Source organism: Canis lupus, chromosome 1, assembly GCF_011100685.1.
Source record: "Canis lupus familiaris isolate Mischka breed German Shepherd chromosome 1, alternate assembly UU_Cfam_GSD_1.0, whole genome shotgun sequence".
NCBI classification, from domain to species: Eukaryota; Metazoa; Chordata; class Mammalia; order Carnivora; family Canidae; genus Canis; species Canis lupus.
This window is the reverse complement of record NC_049222.1, coordinates 112,162,710-112,185,198: the sequence shown is the minus strand read 5'-3', so window position 1 is coordinate 112,185,198 and position 22,489 is coordinate 112,162,710. Positions and strand designations below refer to the sequence as shown.

Genomic DNA, 22,489 nt, shown 5'->3' with positions numbered 1-22,489 from the left:
GGGAAGAAGGGTAATGCCTTGTAAGACTATTGTAAGGATCCAGTGGGCTAACATCTCCCTGGAATGACCAGGAGCTTGTTAATAATAGCAATAATAATGCCAGCACACCTATCTGCCTTTCTTTGGCTTCATGAGTAACTCAGGCTTCTCCCATGTGCCTCTCAGGACTCAGTTTCCCCATCTCCGTGCTCCCTAAGCCCCTGTCCCCTGCCAAGTGTTCCAGTGACCAGGATGGCAGGTGGGGCCACCCTCTCCCTAGTCTGTTTGCTCTCCTTCTTCCAGGGCTGCTAGCCAAGGCCCTTGAATAAAAGGCCAGGTCACCTGTGTCCTGCTTCCTCCCCTCCGGCCTGGATCATGCTCCAGCTCCTCACTGCTCTGGCGCTCTTGGGAGCGCTGACCACCCCAGCAGGTAGGCGCATCATGTGCGGTCCCCAAGAGCAAAAACCAAAAAGGAGGGTGAGAACGAGAGTGAGTGAGCGAGCGAGTGAGACAGTCCATGTTCACAGATGTGACTCCAGCTTCAGAGTCTGAGGCCCAGCCCCTTCTACCTCGACTTTTTGTCTAGCAGAGGCAGCCAAACTGCTGGAGAGCATAGTTCTGAGGCCAGGCCACCAGGGTTCAAATCTTGCCTCCACCACCTCTTTGCTGTGTGATCTTAAGCAAGCCACTGACCCTCTCTGTGCCTCAAAAGGGGAAAAAAAGCTGGTGGGGGCATTCATGGAATGAATATGTTCAAAGAGCTTTTTTTTTTTTAATTTTTATTTATTTATGATAGTCACAGAGAGAGAGAGAGAGAGGCAGAGACATAGGCAGAGGGAGAAGCAGGCTCCATGCACCGGGAGCCCGACGTGGGATTCGATCCCGGATCTCCAGGATCACACCCTGCGCCAAAGGCAGGCGCCAAACCGCTGCGCCACCCAGGGATCCCTCAAAGAGCTTCTTAAGAGCTTAGAACAGTCTCAGGCCATAAGTAGCCCTGTCTGAAGGGATCCACACTGAGAGCCAAGAGCAGTTACGATTCCTTACTTTGCCTGTCTCCCCTTTGCTTCTAATTCTGCCCTCATTGGCTCAGGTTGGGGATCGAGTGGCCTGGCCCTTAGCCAGGGTCTCACTGCATGATCTGGAGTGGGACTCTAAGCCCCATCTGCTTTCACTTGCCTCGTGTATTCATCCACGAGCAGCAGGTGTGAGACGAGGTTCGCTGTTTTCCGACCGTGCTCCCTCCAGCCTCACGGTTTCTCGGGAGAGCCCCAGGTGCCTCTCTGCAGGTTGACAAGAAGGCTTCCCAGACGGACGCGGGTCTCCCCAGCCTAGCCCAGGAAGGGGCATTTCACTTTCAGATGTTCAACTCTGGGCTTGCAAGGGAGATGTTTGGAGAAGGAGTTTCCTGGCGAGAACCAGGTCGATTAGCTGGAGATGGCCAGCAGCTCTAGCTTGGTGATGCTGCTCCCTGCCTCTGAACCTTTGCCGTTTTGCCCACCCAGAGCGCCGGCCACACAGCTCCGGGAAAACATCCCATGATCTCCCAACAGCCCTCCCACCCCAGCCTGTACTCCTATTCTGGAATCCTGTGTGTGTGCGCACCCGTGTTTTTCTCCTCAATTGCAGGGTCTGATCATTCCTCTCTCCCCACAGGGACCTCCAAGACGTGTCCAGCCTGCTCTTTGCTGGGAGATTGTACCGAGAGAACCTGTCCTCCCACCAAGGAAGCCTGCTTGTTTAGCCAGATGCAGCTGGGTGGGGGGACCAGAGGGGGCCTGGGTGGAGGACCCATAAAGTGGGTGGGGAAGGGTTTTGTGTGTCGGGGGTGAAGGCATGAAAAAACCACCCCAGGACTGGACTCATAACTCAGCATAGGGCCGCTGGGGTGGTGGGGGGTTAGGGGACAGGCTTCAATGCCAGCTGGGGGATTGCTACAGACAGGGCCACGGTTGGGGCCGGGGTGTGGGGGAGTCTCTGATCTCTCCTCCACAACCTCTGTCCCCAGAAAATGGGAATCTCATCAAGAACGGGTCATGTGTCGCCCCTGGGGAATGCCGAGAAGGTGTCTACTCCCTGACCTATGGCCCCGACTTGAGTCTCTGGGTCAGCATGGCCTGTTGTGAGGACAACTGCAGCAAGGCCACCCGACAAGGTTTGTTGGCAGGACTTGGGGGTCACAGCCCCAGGTAGGGTGTTGGGGGAACTTGACCTCAATTTCCAGCTCTGCCTGGCTGACCAGAGAAAGGAGAACCTCAGTATTCTCATCTGGAAAATGGGTGTGAACTAAGTTTTGCAGGGGGTGCCTTCGAGCACAAGGCTGGCATGTAGCAGGCACTGCAGAAATAGTTGCACTCACTGAGTTATTGAGGGGCTGGAGAGGAGCCTCAAACTTTTATTTCTCCTTAGGAGAAGAGCTCCCTTGAGGGCTACTTGAGCAGAGCAGTGTGGGGCGCTTGGGTGGCTCAGTTGGTTAAGCATCTGCTTTCGGTTCAGGTCATGATCCTGGGGTCCTGGATGAAGCCCCACTTCGTGGTCTCTGCTCAGCAGGGAGCCTGCTTCTCCCTCTGCCTCTGCCTACCACTCTCCCTGCTTGTGTTCTCTCTGTCAAATAAATAAATAAAATCTTAGAGAAAGAAAAAGAAACATAGGCATGGCGATAGGCCCAGTTTAGAGTGAGGCCAGCAAGTACCCCAGGGTGCAAAATTTAAGGAGGCATTCACTTTCAGGCGCTGACTCTGCGCTTGCATGACCTTGAGAGGGAGTGCCTCCTTGCTGGCTTTACTCCATCCAGACCTGGCTCGGAGCTGCGATAAAGATCACTTTTTGTTGCTTGTTTATTTTTCCAAAGAAGGAATTCGTATTTGGCAGGTACAGCAATGGGGGGAGACCTGGGACAGCTCCACACTCAGGGATACTAGCCATCTTTTCCTTTTTTTTTTTTTTTTTTAGATTTTTTATTTATTCATGAGAGACACAGGCAGAGGGAGAAGCAGGCTCCACGCAGGGAGCCTGACGTGGGACTCGATCCCGGGACTTCAGGATCATGCCCTGGGCCGAAGGCAGGCACTAAACCACTGAGGCACCCAGGGATCCCCCAGCCATCCTTTTCAAACAACCAGGATTACCTTCCTTCTAAAAATTGTGCTGCTCCCCAAATAAAACAGCCAGTTCCAAGCTAAACGGTCCGCATGCCATTCAGTAGATAAAATGCCAGTTATGATTCTAACTGCGTTAGACAAAATTCCTATGTGTAGAGAAAGATCAAAAAGACTATCTTGGAATACTCTTGAGTAAGGTCTTTTGGTGGACAATCTATAGCAGTGCTGCCCAGGAGAAATGCAATGTGAGCCATTGACGTAATGAGAGCTTTTCTAGTAGCCACGTTAAAAAGTGCAAAGAAACAGGTGCAATTAATTTTAGTAATGTATTTTATTTGAGATAACATATCTAAAATATTCTTCTGACATATATGTAATCAATATAAAATTATTAATGAGATATTTTATTGTTTCAAACTAAGCCTCTGAAACCTAGGATGTGTTTTATACTCACAGCACCCCCAAGGCGATCTACCACATTTTTTTTTTATTTTCGTCATTGATTTTTAAAGTTGATGTAGAGTCGACACACAATGTTACGCTAGTTTCAGGTGTCCGACAAAGTGATCGGACAACTGTATGTGTCACATATGCTATGTTCACCGCAAGTGTAGCTGTACAAAGCCATTACAACTTCATTGACTATATCCCTTATGCTGTACCTTTCATTCTTGTGACTTATTCATTCTATAACTAGAATCCTATACCTCCCACTCCCCTTCACTGATAGTTTTTTAAAGATTTTATTTATTTGAAAGAGAGAGAGAGAGAGAGAGTAAGTGAGGGAGACAGAGCAGGAGCGGGGAGGAGAGGGATAAGCAGGCTCCTTGGGGCTCCATTCCAGGATCCTGGGATCACAACCCAAGCCGAAGGCAGATGCTTAACCAACTGAGCCACCCAGGTACCCCCTCCCCTTCACAAATGTTGTCCCCCCAATCCACCTCCTCTTTGTTAACCATATGTACACGCCTCATCTTCTTTATCCATTCATCTATGGGTGGATGCTTGGGTTGTCTGCATATTTTGACTGTTGTAAATAATGCTACGATAAACATAGTGCATGTATCTTTTTGACCTAGTGTTTTTGCTTTCTTTGAGTAAATACCCAGTAGTGGAATTACTGGATCCATATGGTATTTCTATTTTTAATTTTTTTGAGGAACTTACATACTTACAACAGTGCAGGAGGGAAATCTGCCACATTTCAAGAGCTCAACAGCCACAGGTGCACAGTGGCCACGTATTAGCACAGTTCTGTGGTCATGTTTTCTTTAGTGGACTTTTTTTTAAAAAAGATTTTATTTATTTAAGAGGAGAGAGAGAGAGAGGGAGGGAGGGAGACAGAGATGAGAGAGAGGACCTGGGAGGCGTGCAAGCAGGGACAGGGGCAGAGGGAGAGTGCTGAGTGCAGAGCCTGATGCAGGGCTTGATCCTGCCACCCTGAGGTCATGGCCTGAGGTGAAATCAAGAGTGGGACACTTTGAGCCACCCCAGTGACCCTCTTCAGTCAACTTTTCTGTTTGCCAATATTGCAATTTAAACCCACATTAAAATGATTGGTGGTTTAGTTTTGACTCAGGAAAAATATGCTTAAGCAGTTTTCTCTTAAATGTTTCAGATCTCTAAGCAAGTTCTGGGATTGATCAGGTCGTGGAAAGCCCAAAAGCCACAGCCCTGCTCTTTGGCAGAACACCACAGTATCTTAAAACCTAAAATAACAGGGGGCACCTGGGTGGCTCAGTGGTTGAGCATCTGCCTTCAGCTCAGGTCATGATCCTGGAGTCCTGGGATCAAGCCTCACATCCAGATCCCTGCTCAGTTGGGAGTTTGCTTCTCTCTCTCCCTCTGCCTGCTGCTCCCCCTGCTTGTGCTCTCTCTCTCTCTGTCAAATAAATAAAAATGAAATCTTAAAAAAGAAAAAAAGAACCCCTGAAATAACAGGATCACTTTTTAATCACTTTTGGAATTCAGTGTGTTCAAGAGAGGGCTTGGGTTTGGATGGTCAGTGGTGTCTCCAGAACAGGGCCTGGTACACAGTGGGTGCTCAAGAAATGTTTGTGGGATAAATAAAAGAATCCACAGGACCCAGCCTGAAGGTCTGTTTAGGACAAGTGTGGGGCAGCCTCACCTTCGGCTCTGGTTGCTGCTCCTCAGAATGTGTCTTCAGGGGTTGGAAGGAGGTGGCTGAGACCAGGCTGATCCCACTTCACAGGAAAATGCTCTGGGTTGTGGTGGGGGTTGGTCGGGGAAGGAGGGCTGCAGGGAGGGGTGGGTGTTTCTTAGCCTTCATCCCACCCTGACCACATCCACTCCCACCAGAGGCACCACCCAAAGCCCAGCTCAACGGAGTGAAATGTCACCACTGTTTTGGGGATAAGTCAGCCTTGTGTGACTCCCGTTCGGTCATGAACTGCACTGGTGATCAGACCGTGTGTCTCACCCTCAACGGGACATGGAATGGAGGTAAGAGTTTCTGGCCCTCAGGAGCAATTTGGGTGATGGGCCTCCCTCTCACCTGCGCAAACGAGTGCCGAGGTTCATTAGTAGGTGGTGCTCTGGTGCTCTTGCTATTTAGTGAATCACTCACAAAGGCAGTGGCTTAAAATAATGGCCATCATTTTATTAACTCTTTCTCTAGGTTGGGAATTGTGAAAGAGCTCAACTGGATGGTTCTGAGTCTCATGGGATTCCCAGGCAGAGGGTGGCCGGAGCTGGAAATGCAGGTCCCAGAGCAACTCACATGTGTAGACTCTGGGCCTCTCCGATGTGATTTTTCCCCATTGGTTAGACTGGGCTTCTTCACAGCATGGCTGCCTCAGGGCCCTTTATATGCTGGCTGAAGATCTCAGTAGTGAATAGTACAGCAAACAAGGCATCAATGGAGGCCACTTAGGTATCTCTCTCTCTCTTTGCAAGTAATCCTAGGGCTTTTTTAAAAAAGATTTTATTTATTTATGAGAGACCCAGAGAGAGACAGAGAGAGGCAGAGACACAGGCAGAGGGAGAAGCAGGCTCCATGCAGGGAGCCCGACATGAGACCCGATCCTGGGTCTCCAGGATCATGCTCTGGGCCGAAGGTGGCACTAAACCACTGAGCCACCTGCGCTGCTCTCCTAGGGCTTTTCTATGTGATTTCTCCACACTGGGTAGATTGGACTTCCCCCACATCATGGCTGTCACCATCCTTACATGGTGACTGAAGACTTTCAGAGAGAGTATTCCAGGAAACAAAGCGGCAGCTGCATGGTCTTTGATGATCTAGCCTTGGAAGTCACATGTCATTTTACCATATTTTATTGGTTGAAACAGTCACAAAAGTCTATCTGGTTTCAAGAAGACAAAGCATAGACTTTTGATGTTTCAAAGAATTTTAGATGTATTTTAAAATCACCATGACGTGTTTGCAAATGGTTGAGCCTTTTAGAGTGAAAGTCTTAGAATAGAACTACACTGACCTGAGGATAGACTATTAGGCCAACAAAGTGACAGGAAGAAGTGATCTGGCCTGCTCCTGGCAGACTGGATCCTCTGAAGGGTCTTTTTGCTATAAGCAGTAGCATACAGGGGGGGTGTGAGGTCAGGGGGTGGGGGGCACAGGAGGTGGGAGTAGTCTGCTCTGGGAGGGAGGACTATTTTATCACAGCCATTGTGTAGAAATGCTGGAATATGGTGATAAAAAGAAGCAGATTGATGTTTAGTCATTATTATTAATTTTTTAAATTTATTTTTAAGGTTTTATTTATTCATTTGTGAAAGACACAGAGAGAGGCAGAGACATAGGCAGAGGGAGAAGTAGGTTTCCTGCTGGGAGCCTGATGCGGGGACTCAATTCCAGGACCCCAGGATCATGACCTGAGCTAAAGGCAAATATTCAACCACTGAGCCACTCAGGTGTCCCTATTGTTATTTTTTTAAAGTGAGCTCTACACCCAACGTGGGGCTTGAACTGAGGATCCCAAGATCAAGAGTCCTATGCTCTATGAACTGAGCTAGCCAGGCACCCCTAGTCCATCTTATTATTGTTTTTAAATGCTCTACAGAGAGCACACTCCCTTATAGACTGCTCCCATTACCATCCCCATTGGTATGCCACTGTTTACAGATGAACTGGATATTGTACAAAATATTTTCCATGCTTTTGGGCACTTATAGGAAGTTAGGGAAATTTCCAGGGGCCCCCAAACAAAGTAAAAATGTGAGCAACATGGTTGAGGAGCTGACTCTGAGGGTCCCACATAAGCCAGGGACCTTAGAAGGGGACTGAAATGATCCCTGGTTGGTACTACCTCTTAGACCTCAGTATAAACAAAGGCAAATCCTCTCTAATGGGAAGCTCCCAAGAGGGCCCCAGATTAACATCAACCAGATATGAGCCCACAGTCAGAGCTCGTGAAATGCACAAGGGAACAAGTCACCATGAGTGAGAGCAGAAGCAAGAAATAAGAGATGTAGATTCAGGAGGAGTTCAGCTATTGTAATTATCAGCTGTAGAACATAGCTGTCTGTGACACATTTGAAGGGATAAAATTAGAATCGCAAAAATGAGCAGGCATCAAGAGGTTGTAAGGAAAGGCCGGGCAGATTTGAAAATGAATCATATAGAACTATCAAGAGAGATGGGAACTTTGAGACAGAGAAAGTCATCAAGGTGGGAAGGTTCTGACTTTGAGTTTCCTCCTGCAACTTCCTCTTGTTTCTGCAGGAGGTCCCCAAATCTTGAAGGGCTGTGCTACCCCAAATGTCTGCCACCTGCAAGTGAACACCATCCTGGGACCAGAAGCATCTGGATTTCATCTCATCAGCAAGCCTGAATGCGACTACATGGTTACTACCCCCCAGCCAAGTGCGTTGAACTCTGACTTCCTGGGATTCTATCTTTTTCTGCCCTTCCCAGATCCCACATGCCCTTCCCAATCCTATGTGTTTCCAGGGTATCCCCTCCCCCTACCATATGCTCTCAGGGAGTGCAATTACCCACAGAAGAGCACACACATACACACACACACACCATGTAACACACTTAGAAGCAGAAAATCCTGCTGGCACACACCCCACATCCACAAACATCTACATCTATATCCCAGCACCCAAAACTTGCCGACAGAGGAGCACACATTTCTAAACACGAGCATCCTGTCATGTAAGTGAGACTAGAGATACAAACTCTGTTTAAACAAGAAATCTAATGGTCTTTTTTTCTTTCTTTCCTTCACTTCCTTGCTTGTGAAAGAAGACAGATTTGCCAACAGCCTTCTTTTGGCTTAACAAAGAACACAGACAGTAAGTTTTATCTTCCAGAAAAGAGAGTTGCTAATTGAGATAGTATTTACTGGGGCAGCAGCTTTTTAAGTGAGACAACTGAACAGAATCACAGATGTTTCAGAGGTGAGAAAGGCAATTTCCTTTTTTTTTAAGATTGATTTTATTTATTTATTTATTTATTTATTTATTTATTTATTTATTTATGAGAGAGAGAGAGAGAGAGGCAGAGAGAGAGAGAGAGAGAGAGAGAGGCAGAGACACAGGCAGAGAGAGAAGCAGGCTCCATGCAGGGAGCCTGATGCGGGACTCGATCCCGGGTCTCCAGGATCACACCCTGGGCTGCAGGCGGTGCTAAACTGCTGAGCCACTCGGGCTGCCGGAGAGGCAATTTCCAAAGCCTCTTTTGTTAGAAACCACCCAGCAAAGACAGTTCTGAGATGCAAAGGACAATCTGTTTGCTCAATCTGCAGGCAAAGAAGGAGCATTCTCACCTTTGGCTTCCTCAGATTACCAGCCATTGGAGTTTTACTTTTAAAAACTAAACAGTGGATTAAATTTTTTAAAAAGATTTTATTTATTCATGAGAGACACAGAGAGAGACAGAGACATAGGCAGATGGAGAGAGGCAGGCTCCCTGCAGGGAGCCTGATGTGGGACTCGATACCAGGTCCCTGGGATCACGACCTGAGCCAAAGGCAGACGCTTGACCACTGAGCTACCCAGGTGCCCCAAACAGTGGATTAAATTAATGACCACAATGAAGAAAACAAAAAAGGGTGCACAAAGGACCTCAAAATTTACAATATGAAAGGAGAAAGGGCAAAACAGGGTAACTAACAACTGGAAGACAAGACGTGGAATTTTTGCATATATGGTCCCTATGGGCACGTAACACAACCGTGCAGGGACTTATCAGTTATCAGGTGCATGCGCATGGACGGATATAAGCACACAAACATACGAAAGTAAGAAATACAGATGTGCTGAAACACTTTACTAACATCCACAGACATTCATGTCTGTTCTCCAACATATATATGCCAGCACCCTCAACTTTGCTGGGAACACAGACAGACCCAGACCCAGAAACACGCTCAGACCCACAGAACCAGCCTTATATGTATCCACATAGACAGGTGCTCTGCTCACACAGAGATGCACCTAGACAGCTTCACAGGGGGGCCCATGGAGCCACACGCAAACATCCCCACCCTTCTGCAGACAGTTCCAGAGGACGCAGAGTTCAACATAGGCACTCACAACCACGTGTGCACACAGGGAAACAGGACTGCGTGCTTGTGTATGCAAACTGCATCATTGCAGAAGTGCGCATATGCAGCATATTTACACTGATGTACTCAGAAACGTGTACACACACACACACACACACACACACACACACACAGACGCTGTTCCCCAGCCAATTTACCTTCCTCTCTCTCTCCAGGTTCCTCTGCAACCACAACTCTGACCAAGGATAAACTCACCACCTGTTTCACCTGCTCAGGCCTCAATGATTGTGACACGGTCCTCTGCGCAGCGGATAGGAACTACTGCCTTCAGACACTGGGCATCTTGGGTGAGTGTCCCTGGAGACTGGATTAGGTGGTGGAGGTGAAAAGGGGCCTGAAGCACACCACCCCTTGCCCCACCCCCCACCACGTTTGCTGCCCTGCCCCCCATGTTTGCTGCCCAGCCCCTTTGTTTGCTGCCTGGCCTCCAGCACCAGCGGAGGCAGGCTTTTCCTGGTGTTGGAGGGCAGAGGCTGGTGGCAGTGGAGCGTGTACATTTAAAATCTGATGCCACCTTGCTACAGTTATTTATTACTGAATAAGTCAGCTCAAGACATAGTGGCTTAACCAGTCACAAGAGAGCAAATACTGCATGACTTCTTTTATGTGAGATACCTAGAGTAGTCACCTTGGTGGTAGTTTTAGTTTTGCAAAATGAGAAGGTTCTAGAGATCTGTTGCATGACAATGTAAATATAGTTAACACCACAGAAGATATACTTAAAAATGCCTAAGAGGGTACATTTTATATTATATAGGGTGGTTTTGTTTTGGGGTTTTTTGGCCACCATTTAAAAATAAAACTGTGTGGCTTAAAACAATGATTTACTATTTCTCACTATTCTGTGGGTTGATGAAGCTCAGCTTAGGCAGATCTTCTCCTCTAAGAGGTGATGTTCCTCCATGTGGCTGCATTTATCTGAGAACCTGGCTGGGGCTGAAATGTTCGATACAGCCTCTTGCCTTCTGAGATCTCTGTCCATGTGGTCTGTCACCAGTCAGTAGCCTCGCTGAGCTTCCTTACAGTATGGTGCTGGCTTCCGAGAAGGAAGAGGTGGAGACCATGGGCTTCTTAAGAGAGAGAAGCCCAGCCCCAGCCCAGTGTCACTCTTGCCACAGTCTATTGATTAGAGCAAGTCACAAGGCCAGCTCAGATTTAAGGGATGAGGACATGGATTCTATCTCTTGATATGGGAGTGCTGAGGTAAGATACAGAAAAGCCTGGGGGGTGGGAGATAGAGTCACAGCCATCTTGATCTAGGACAACATTCTGGGCAAGGAGGCCTCTGTGGGTCTGCCCCATAAAGGGAAAAACTAGACTTTTCTGTACATGGGAAAAGGAAGTGAGCTGGAAACCAGCTCTTCTCTGCCTTCCAGCAACGTAAGTAAAGATGCCAACAATGACACCCAGAAGGGGCTTCTAGTCAGGGGGTGGTTCACGATCGCCTTTCCTCACAAACCTACCCTCTGCATCTCTCCAGCCTTAGAGGAAGGTAACTCTGTTGTCTGGAGACGTGGTTCCTGTGTGGCCTCCAAGGACTGTGGATTTGGCACCTCCATCTCTGCCTTCACCTACAGCAGTGACTTTAGTTTCTGGATCAATTCCACCTGTTGCCAAGGCAACTGCCAAGAACTCACTCCTCTCGGTATGCTGCCACCAGAAAGCAGTCGCGGGTGGCCAAGGAAGCGGTGGGGTGACTGTGGAGGAGACTTTGTCCGGATTTGAGGAAGGCAGGCAGGTAGAAACATCACTCAGGAGCATCCCTATTCCCCAGCCAGGCTGCCCAAAGGCAGCCTGACCCCAGCTAAGTGGGAAATTCCAGTAAGGTCATCTCACTGTTGGGGAGCTCGTGAGCACAGAGAGCCCTGGAGGTCCTGAGAGCCCTCCTGGCTGACTGTAACCCTTCCCTTTACAGCAATTCTGCCAACTTCACACACCCTGAACGAGTTCCTGTGTCCTGTATGTCCCAGCAGCCAGCCAGGGTCCTGCAATTCCTCCTTCTATATGCAGTGTCGCAGTGGGGAAACTGAGTGTGTCCAGCTGGACCTGGTGCTTGTAGAAGGTAATCTATGTGTCCGTGTGTGTGTGTGTGTGTGTGTGCACATGTGCACCCAAGAGTGAGCCTGAGCACGTTGGTTTTTGAATCAGGCATGCCTGAGTTGGGAGTCTCAAAGTCCGTAAGACTTCTGGATGAGTACTGTCCAAAAGGAATATAATGCAAGCCACACATAGAATTTCAAGTGTCTGAGTAGCCACATTAAAAAGTAACAGATGAAATTAATTTAGTATTTTATTTGACCCAATATATCCAACGGTTGTAATTTCAATGCATAATCAATATAAGAAATCACGAGATACCTTACATTCATTTTTTTTCCTACTAAGCCTTTGGAATGTGGTATGGATGCTTTTTAAGATTTTATTTATTTATTCATGAGAGACACAGAGAGAGAGGCAGAGACATAAGCAGAGGGAGAAGCAGGCTCCATGCAGGGAGCCTAATGTGGGACTCGATCCCAGGATCCTGGGATCACACCTTGACGAAGTCAGACACTCAACCACTGAGCTACCCAGGCGTCCCTCTGATGTGGATTTTATACTCACAGCACATTTCACTTCAGACCAGCCGCATCTCTAGTGCTCAATAGCCATGTGTGGCCAGTGGCTACTGTACTGAAAATTCTAGAACATATTAAATGCTGTGTATGGCATTTCAGTGAATCTGAGACCATCATGGCTCTATGAGGAAATGAACCAAGAAAATACAGACTGTGCTGTGAGGTTTCCTTTTTTTTTTTTTTTTTTTTTTTTTTAATGGAGAAGTTCAAAGATAAATAAAAGAGTGAATAGTTTAATAAATCTCACGTGCCCTTCACCCAACCCCAATAATTATCCACTCATGGCCAACTGTGTTTCATCTCTACCCTCGCCCCACATTATTTTGAATGCAACCTCAGATATCACATCCTTTGAACTGTAAATATTTCCATACACTTATTTAAAAGATGAGAACTTGGGATGCCTGTGTGGCTCGGCAGTTGAGCATCTACCTTTGGCTCAGGGTGTGATCCTGGGGTCCAGGATCGGGTCCCGCATCAGGCTCCCCTCGAGGACCCTGTTTCTGTCTCTGCCTGTGTCTCTGCCTCTCTCTCTGTATCTTTCAAGAATAAATAAATAAAATCTTTTTAAAAATTAAAAGATGAGGACTTAAAAACAAGCTGCAATCGTGGTGGGGTGTTCTTTGTTGGTAAAATAAGACTAGATCACTTTCATATCCCCCGCCAAATTCTCAATAAACTGATTTCGTTTGTATACTTATATTCATATAAAATGCATCACACTGTACCATAGTCCTTCTGAAATGGCTCTGAGGAAGCCTAGGTAGGAAGAAGGTAAGGAACCTGTGCACTAAATCTGTTGGAAGGGTGTGGGAAATAGAACGGCCTCCGGGCATCACAGTTATTAATGTATTCAGTACTATTAATAATTGAATACAAGTAAAAAGAAAGCCTGCAACATACATGTAAGGTATAAAGAGTAGCAATGAAAGGCACAGCGGTGACCAGGCCCCAGCTGGAGGATCCCAGCTTTTCTGGTGAGTTTTCCCAAAGGACCTGGGTCAGAGGACCTCCCGGGTGGCACACAGTGACAGGTGTGCACGATGGCACCAGGGACACCTGCTGGCATGGCCTCACGTGCGTCCTCCCTCACGTCTCCACAGGTGGCCAGAACATGAGTGTGCGCGGCTGCGGCTCCCCGGACCTGTGCAGTGCCCAGGCTGCCACCGAGGGGCTTCTGGCGCTGCCTGGCCACCGGCTGGCCCGCAGGCCCCAGTGCAGCACCAGCCAGCGCGCCGTCATGAGCTCCAAGTGCCACTCGGGTGCGCCACCTGGCCTCCACCTTGCCCTGTCCATGCTGCTGGTGGCCCTGAGCACTGCGGCCCTCTGCTGAGCAGGCTGGCCTCCACTGCCCTCACCCTGCAGCCACTCAACCCCGCTTGTGGCCCACGTTGCGAGATGGCACTTTGACTCCCCCTTTTCTTCTGGCATTTCTAAGCCTAGAAGCTTCTGGTGAGAGAAGTCAGAAACCAGGGGTGAGCCTCCTCCCTCTGACTAAGAGCTTCCCCAGGGCTAGTCCCCTTTCTTAACACCAGGGTATGAAGCCTATGCCTCCTCCCTCAGACTAAGCTGTACTTCCTCAGGCCTCAGATTAGAGCTGCTTCTGTGGTCACACATTCTTACCAGGGGCCCCAAAGATGAAGCCTCCTTCCTCAGGCGAGGCTGTTCGCAACACCAGGCGCCTCCCTCAAACTAGGGCTGTGTCTGTTCCTGAACACTGGGAAGCAGCTCCTCCCCTCTTTAGGGTCTAGCAAAGTCTTGGGCAGCCAAGATGGGTTTGAGGACCAAATACACTCTTTTCCTAGGCTTTTAGAGCACCCCTTCCACCACTAGCACCACCACCACCAGCACACTGGCTCTCTTCTATCTGGGTTCAGTCTCCCCATTGTAACCAAACCCGAATGAATCTCATCCCACAACGCCAAGTGGTTTGGGTTTCCTTCTTCTCACATCGCAACCTCCAATAGGGCCCTGATGTGGTCTGCTCTCTTCTCCCGGGGATTCTGGGACCAGAGGGGACCTGCAGATGACAGCATCTGGGAGCCAGGGCAGGCAGAGAAACGAACGCTCAGTCTGGAGTGAGTGTCATTTTAGAGCAAGCATCGGACCCAAAGGATTGAGCAGAGAAGTAAAGATGGGGAGCTGGACAGGAGGCAGGATGCCAGGAACCATCTGCTTTCAGCTAAAAGTAATACAAAGTCCAACAAAAAGAGCAGAAAGTATTCACTGGGTACTGATTGGACAAAGATTTATTGGTTACATGCTAGGCATGGAGCACAGTTCTAGACACTGAGGACACACAGTAAAGAAAATTTTCTGCTTTGTTTCAGTGGGGGCCACAGATAATAAACACAGAGCAGAGAAGAGGAATGGGGAGGCCTGTAGGAGGGGTGCGCTTTTATATGTGAGGCGTCAGGAAGCTGACATCTGAGTGAAGACCAGGAGGGGAGTGAGGCAGAGGGCCATGCAGCTGTGTGGGGTGCAGACGGCAGCATTCCAGGCAGAGGGAGCTGTAAAGGCAGAGGCCCTGAGGGAGGAGCAGTAGGAATAGCTAATACACATCTGAACAGGAAGAAAGGAGGGAGGGGTCCCCAGGGGTCCTTAATTCAGCAGTTCAACGGAGTCACTGAGAACCTACCTTGTTCTCTTGCCACCCTGCCATCCTCAGCATGTTGGTATTTGCATGATGGTGGCTGGAGCTCCAGCGTCATGCCCTCCTGCAACCACACCCAAAGCTGGCGGAGGTGGCCCCCCATCTTTGTCTTCCCAGAAACCCTATCCCCTGGCAGACTTTCCTCACGTCCCCTCCAGTTGGCCAAAATGGAGCCAGCCAATCCCTGTCAAGGTGATGGTAATCCTGATTGACTTCAGCTGATCAAGCTTTAGTCCCTGGGGTTGAGAGAGGCCCCAGCCTCTCATAAGGTACATGGCTGCCCCACATTCTGCACCCCCCCCCCCAAAAAAATATATATATTTAAGATCTGAGGCTGGGAGTTTGAAAACTACATTTCCCTGGACTCCTTTCCCACCTGACTTCTGCAAAGAGGAAGCACTCCAGATCAGAGGGTAAAATGTGCCTCCTCCACCTCTGCTTCTGGCAGCATCCATGGGACCGGCTGTGGTGCTTCCAGTTTGGCCCCAGCCCCAGCCGCACCACCTGGGTGGCTCAGTCAGGCAAGAGGCCAACTCTTGATTTCAGCTCAGGTCATGATCTTGGGGTGGTGAGATTTTAATGTATATGGAATATATATTTAATATATATGGAACTTTAAATATATATGTTTAAGATCTATTTATTTATTTTAGAGGGAGAGAAAGCCCACAAGCAGGGGGAAGGGCAGAGGAGAGGCAGAGAATCCCCAGCAGACTCCCCGTTGAGTGTGGAGCCAGAACTCGGGGCTCGATCTCACCACCCCAAGACCACGACCTGAGCTGAAATCAAGAGTTGGCCTCTTGACTGACTGAGCCACCCAGGTGGTGCGGCTGGGGCTGGGGCCAAACAGGAAGCACCACAGCCGGTCCCATGGATGCTGCCAGAAGCAGAGGTGGAGGAGGCACATTTTACCCTCTGACCTGGAGTGCTTCCTCTTTGCAGAAGTCAGGTGGGAAAGGAGTCCAGGGAAATGTAGTTTTCAAACTCCCAGCCTCAGCATTTCAGGGCAGAGAGGGGTGGATACGGAACTGAGGGACGACAGGCAATGACATTGGGCAGGACCCCTCCTCTCTCTCATGCCGGGTTTTCTCATCTGCAAACTGGGAGCTGTAATTGTTCCTGAAAAAGTGAACGTAGACATACAGTGCTTAGCAGGTGATAAGCATTCAGAGAGTGGCAATTGTTAGGATGCTTCTGGTCTTAGCTCGGGCTGCCATAGCACACACCACGGACTCGGTGACTTACACCACAGACATTTTCTCATAATTCTGGAGGTTGGAAGTGCAGTGCGGTTGGGTTCTGGTGAGGACCCTCCTCCTGGTTTCCAGATGGATGGATTCTTTCTTTCTTTCTTTCTTTCTTTCTTTCTTTCTTTCTTTCTTTCTTTCTTTTCTTTCTTTCTTTCTTTCTTTCTTTCTTTCTTTCTTTCTTTCTTTCTTTCTTTCTTTCTTTCTTTCTTTCTTTCTTTCTTTCTTCTTTTTTAAGATTTTATTTATTTATTCATGAGACACACAGAGAGAGGCAGAGACAGAGGCAGAGGGAGGAGCAGACTCCCTGTGGGGAGACCGATGTGGTACTCGATCCCGGGACCCCAGGATCATGACCTGAGCTGAAAGCAGATGCTCAACCACTGAGCCACCCAGGTGACCCCTGGATGGATGCTTTCTTGCTGTGTCCTCATGTGGCAGAAACGGGGAGCTCCTTCTGGTTCCTCCTCCTTTGGTCTAAGGATGCTAATCCCATCATGAGGCTCCACTTCCAAATGCCATCACATCGAGGGGCCACGGCTTCAACATATGAATTTTGGGGAGACACAAACATTAGTTCATAACCCTGCTGAGAGGAAAAAGGGAAGGAAGTGGTACTTACTACTAGTGGTAAGCACCATGTTGGGGTTTCAGATTATTCATCTTACTTCATGCCCTGTGACGTAGGCCTTGTAGACTGTCATTTTGCAGATAAGGGACCTCTGAGTCCCCACCTCGGAGTCACCCATCAAGTAGCGGGACTCATCTGTGGCTCATGATTTCTGTAGACCGAAGAGTCACCGGGCCCAGTCCTTTTAGGGACTGTCCACAGACTCTATCAGCCTCACCCACAGGGGACATGCGTGTGAGTGGTTGTTGTAAGCCACCAATACGTTGCGCTATTTGTTCCCGTGGCATCACCTGGCCCATGCTGCCTAGCACAGAGATCACAGAGGAAAGGGAAGACAGATGTGCGGGGCGGGGTGTGGGGGTAGAGCCACATATCTCAAACCGCTGCTCTAGACAGAGTCTGGTTCAGATCTCTGGACTCAGACCTGGGTTTGTAGTGTGGCTTCACAAGTGATCTGTTGTGTGGCCTTGGAAAAGCCTCGTAACATCTGTGAGAGCCCTGCATTCCCACTTGGAAGATGGAGGCAGTAAGAGTTTGACCTCCCATTACTGTAAGGTGTGTCAAGCATAAGGCTTGGCACGTCCTCAACTTTCAGCAGACGGAAGCAGTCACCTCCTAGGGTGTTACTCATCACGGCAGCTGTACTATTATTTGTCCATGTGTGTGAAAGAGACAACTGAGGCTCATGGGAGAAAGTGCTAGTAAGTAGCAGCCGTGGGATTAGCCTGATTCTAGAAGATAAACTTTTCCTCCTGTTAAACACGGAGGAAAAGCTGCAACACACACAAGAGCAGAGCAAACAGTATAATGATCCTTTAGCTCTCTATGCCCCTTCTACCGCTCCTGCCCCCACATCATAAATTCCCCATATTCTGCAACTTATATCCTTTCCCTTCCTCTTCCCCCGTCCTCCCTCCTCTCCTCCATATCTTCCTTCCTCTTTTCTTCCCCCTGTCTGTTTTCTCTTCCTTCTCCCCTCCACCCTCCCTCCCTTCCTTTCCCACTCCTACCCCCTCCTCCCTTCCTTCCGCTTTGGGCTGAGAAGTTTTAAAACAAATCCCAGACATCACATTTTACCCAGAAATACCTCACTGTGCATCAGAGCCTGCACACATGACCCTGCATTACGTGTCCTTCCTGGGAGGGAGGACAGTCTAAAATAAAGCAGCTGAGAGCTTCCCTGACCTGCCCCCATCCCTGTCCATTAGCAGAAGGCCCTGGAATGTCCTGGCCTTCAGGGGAGAGCTCCCCTCACCCCCAGGGCTGTGGTGTTCTTCTCAAGTCTTCATAGAAAAATCTTATCAGGGGCCCCTGGCTGGCTCAGTGGCTGAGCGTCTGCTTTTGGCTCAGGTCGTGATCCCAGGGTCCTGTGATCAAGTCCCACATTGGCCTCCCTGCTCAGTGGGGAGTCTGCTTCTCCCTCTACCGCTCCGCCCCTGCTTGCAAGCTCTCTCTCTCATGCTCTCTCTCAAATAAATAAATAAAATCTTTAAAAAAGAAAACTGCTTACTTTGATATGCAGATGGGAGTCACATCAGAGAGGGATGGTGGTTAAGAGTGTGGACTCTGGGGGTGCCTGGGTGGCTCAGTCGGTTAAGCATACGACTTGATTTCTGCTCACATCATGATCTCCAAGTCATGAGATTGAGCCCCCAATGCTCAGCGTGGAGCCTGCTTGAGATTCCCTCTCCCTCTCCCTCTGCCCCTCCCCCTTGCTCGTATGCTCCCCTCCCTCCCTCTCTCTCTAAAATAAAAGAAGAGTGTGGTCTCTGGTACCAGTCTCTGTGGGATCAAATGCCAGCTTTGCCAGTTACTAGTTTTGTGACCTTGGGTGAGGACCATAAGTGCACAGAAATCAGAGTTCAATACAAGTAAAAATAGCCTTTATCTACTATCATTGGGGAAGGGGAGCGCCCTTGGGGCTACACAGCCCAGATGGGTGTGTGACTTCAGAAGCCCCTCTCTGCTCCCCAGGAAGCCCTCCTGTCTGGAGGATGTCTGCTGTAAGGTGGGGTGCAGAGGAGCCTGGGGTGGTGAGGAAGGAAGGAGATGTTTCTGTGAGATTGGAGGCCCAGGGGATGGGGTCAGGACGTGATCCACCTCAGCTGAGCTGGGAGCCCACAGAGGTGCTCAGGAAATGCTTGCAGGCAGCATCAGCCATCTGATGACTGTGACCCTGGAGTCTAGAGAGGGTGGGTCAGGGTGAGTGGGAGGAGGTTAGCCCTGGCAGAGTTCAATTTTGTTTTTTGAGAGTTCAATTTTATTGTACATTCCTGCTTTTCTGTAAGGGCACCAATGTGAGTACATTACTCAAGTTTTTAAAATTTATTACAAATTACTTAGGACATACAAAAACAAAGAGTAAGCAGTGTCTCTCACCGCTCAGCTGACAGGAAACATCAAAACAGCTGTAATCCCCAGTGGCCCCTTCACTGACCAAATGCCTTTCCTCTCCTGAGATAAGTGCTACCCTGAACAACACCCTACTTGTACTTTTGCTACAAATGTACCTGCTTTGAATTTTCCCCCCTTTGCTTTTCCCTCCTCTCCCTCTTTTCTCCCTGTAGACTCTGCCCAGAGGCACCCCCCACCCCCCGCCCCAGGATTTCATACTAACAGCCTCCCGTAGGTCTTCCTGTTATTCCCTGAAGTCATATAATTCCATCTAGACGTTTGATGCATAAATACATATAGGGACACACTTATGCGTGCATTGATATCAGTATCTGTGTAGACACGTACACATATACACATGCATGTTGGTATAAGGGTTTTTTAGTCTTTAATAGGACATTAGCCACAGCTCTCTGCATCTTGCTTTTCGACCTCAACAGCACCTCATGGAAATTCTCTAAGTCTTTTGATCCAGGGGAAGAGAGGCAAAAATAAAACAAGATGGAATCAGAGAGGGAGACAAAGCAGAAGAGACTCTCAACTCTAGGAAACAAACTGAGGGTCGCTGGAGGGGAGAGAATGCGGGGAGGGGGTAACGTGATGTGATGAGCACTGGGTGTTCTATAAGACTGACTAACCACCGACCTCTACCTCTGAAACTAATAATACAGTCTGTTAATTAATTGAATTTAAATAAAAAAAGACTGGGATCCCTGGGTGGCTCAGCAGTTTAACACCGCCTTCAGCCCAGGGCCTGATCCTGGAGTCCCCAGGATCGAGTCCCACGTCGGGCTCCCTGCATGGAACCTGCTTCTCCCTCTGCCTGTGTCTCTGCCACTCTCTGTCTCTCATGAATAAATAAATAAAATCTTTAAAAATAACTAAATAAATAAGATTAAGAAATAGGAAGAAGAGGAGGTAGAGTGCTTGGAGCTTCGTGAGGGAAGCAGGGCCTGGCACACAGTAGGTGCCCCCAGGAAGTGTGTTTGGTGAATGAACTTTCTCCAAAGAGCCTTCGCTGACTCCACCCGAACCCCCGCTGGGTCAGGCACCCACTTGGCTCTCACACTTGTCTGGAGACTCCATCCCTACTTCACCCCTGTGGGTCGTCACGGTCAGAGGAGGATTCTGTGTCCCTCACCGGACTCTGAGACCTATGGGGTCAGGGCTGGAGCTGCCTGTGGTCACGGCTGGGCTCCAAACATCAACCAACGGGTCCTTGGCACACAGCACGCACATGCCGCAGGAAGGGCCCCCACCCCACTGTCTCTATTGCTGTTCCCAGCCTGGCAGACACACAGTGGACGCTCAGGAATCACCTTCACCGATTCTAAGGTGCACTCCCTCCGCCCGCCCCCACATTTTAGCAATTCTGAAATCGGGAAAGTCACAGCTGATGGCACCTTACAATCACTGTCAGCCAGGCAGCCATTGTGACGTAGCTGTCACTGCCTTGATGTGATAATGGAGCTGCTTTTAACAGCTTCATCAGTGCTCCTGGTGGCGCAGAGGACGAGGACGTGGAGTGTCGGAAAGCATCCTGTGCTCAGAGGAGGAAGTGATTCCACACAGTCAGACTCCGTGGTTAGGAACATCCTCGCCAATTTATTTCCCTTGTATTTTCCCAGTTAGATACACATGCAAGTGATAAATGATATAAAAAAAAATCTGTATTTTCTAAGTTTACAAAGAGTAAGTGTAAAATAAAAATTTTAGGTGATAAGGGAATGTTGTATCATACATGTACTGGCAGCAATTTTTGCCCTTGTTAGTGGGACAGAAAATGATGCATTTGACATCCAGTGGCACCATAGATCTGATTATACAGGGAATCTGTGGAAAGAATGAATGAATAAATGTGTTTATCTCATTTGTCTCTGTCTGCCTCCCTATTCCAGTCTCAGCTCCTGGGGTTTGTGTCTGTCTGGGGATGACAGGTGGGGAGAACAGAATTCTAGTCCCAGTTAAATGAGCTACTTCATCTGATGGAATTCACACCGTGCCTGGTACATTGTAAACATCCAGTAAGTGAGCACTCTGCCCTGTGTGTGGTTGTGTCAGCAGCCCCCAGCAGCCTTTGAGGTCTAGAAGGGCAGGGATGAGTGTGATTCACACCTCTGGACCATTACAGGGACTGGCCTAGGGTCAGGTCTAAGCAAATGTTTGGGGAATGACCAGATAACTGTATAAATTACTGGGTGAGTGAGAGCTCTCCGTCAACTCAGTCTTTGCACAGGGTGGTCCCATGGCCTGGGATACAACTCCCCAACACGCCACCAGGCTCACAGATCGCAGCTCAGGTGCCCTCTCTTCCAGGAAGCCCTCCCTGACCCCCCAGGCTGGGTCAGTTGCCCCTTGTGTTCCCACAGCCCTCTGGGGTCCCCTATTCCAGTCCTGGGTCATCACTGTCTGTGGATGGATGTGACTCCCACACAGGACTGGGAGCCCAGGAGGGACAGAGCTCAGGGCTGTCTTGGTCATTGCTGTGTTTCCAGCACCCAGCCCAGGATGGAGCCTGAAGAGGTGCGGAATGTGTGATGAATGACCAGGAAAGAGGAGGCCTGGCAGACAGGCCAGGGAGCAGCCTCTCCTGGGCTGGTAGCTCTCAGGAGCTGGCAGTGTGCCCTCCTGCGTCGGATGCATCTCTGCAGGTGCCCAGCGGCTGTCTCCTGTCTCGGCCCTCAGTCACCCCGGGGGGGCTGTGACCATGTCCCCTCCCTCTAACCTAGAGACCCTGAGGGCAGAGCCTGGGGCTGCCGCACTTCTGGAGCATCGGCTCATAGCTGGCTGGGCACTGGGGATCAGGAGAGGGGGGCTGAATGCATGAGGGCTGGGACTGGTGAGGGGGCCCCAGGGGCCATGACCCGCGTATGTTGCCTGCGTGTGATGGAGTCTCTCGTGGCTGGTCTGCGGGTCTGTGTGTGTCTGGCTGTGTGTGGGCTGCATATCTGCCTGACTTGGGCTTTTCTGTAAATAACCGGAGGGTCTGTGCCTCTACCTTCCCTCTTGGGCCAGGTGTGCACGTCTGTGACTTTAGGGGAGGAGTCCGGGTCTACGTGTTCAGTGTCTGGGAAGGTCTGCAAATGTTTTTAAATCTGTTGACCTTCAGTTCCACGCCTTGGTCCCACATCTCTCAGGCTCTGTACATTTTCATCCTCTCTGTGACCTGTGTCTCTGACCGGTCCCTTCCTGCTTCTGTCAGAGGTGGTTTCTTTTTCTTTTTTAAAGATTTTATTTATTTTTGAGAGACACAGAGATAGGCAGAGACACAGGCAGAGGGAGAAGTAGACTTCCTGTGGGGACTTGATCTCA

At 49.3% G+C, this 22,489-nt stretch overlaps 1 protein-coding gene and 1 long non-coding RNA gene across 2 annotated transcripts; one reads left to right on the top strand and one right to left on the bottom strand.

The window, feature by feature from the left end:
• Window positions 1-282: 282 nt before the first annotated feature.
• Window positions 283-14,177, top strand: LOC102153805. The gene is made up of 9 exons (XM_038528688.1): window positions 283-409; window positions 1,636-1,737; window positions 1,988-2,134; window positions 5,400-5,543; window positions 7,783-7,923; window positions 9,790-9,921; window positions 11,115-11,279; window positions 11,550-11,696; window positions 13,356-14,177. The coding sequence occupies exons 1-9, from the start codon at window positions 355-357 to the stop codon at window positions 13,583-13,585; spliced, it is 1,263 nt and encodes a 420-aa protein (XP_038384616.1). The 5' UTR covers window positions 283-354; the 3' UTR covers window positions 13,586-14,177.
• LOC111098017 lies at window positions 1,968-9,867 on the bottom strand. Its single transcript, XR_005354575.1, has 4 exons — window positions 9,772-9,867; window positions 5,596-6,007; window positions 5,209-5,336; window positions 1,968-2,583 (listed from the first exon to the last, which is right to left on the bottom strand). It is a non-coding gene; the product is annotated as an uncharacterized LOC111098017 (long non-coding RNA).
• Window positions 14,178-22,489: the final 8,312 nt, after the last annotated feature.

What these genes read in the sequence shown, in the direction of transcription:
- LOC102153805 (XM_038528688.1), top strand. Translation starts at nt 355, where the DNA reads ATGCTCCAGCTCCTCACTGCTCTGGCGCTCTTGGGAGCGCTGACCACC. An exon ending in AGCGCTGACCACCCCAGCAG is followed by an intron (nt 410 to 1,635) that starts GTAGGCGCATCA and finishes CTCTCCCCACAG; the next exon opens with GGACCTCCAAGACGTGTCCA. An exon ending in GGTTACTACCCCCCAGCCAA is followed by an intron (nt 7,924 to 9,789) that starts GTGCGTTGAACT and finishes CTCTCTCTCCAG; the next exon opens with GTTCCTCTGCAACCACAACT.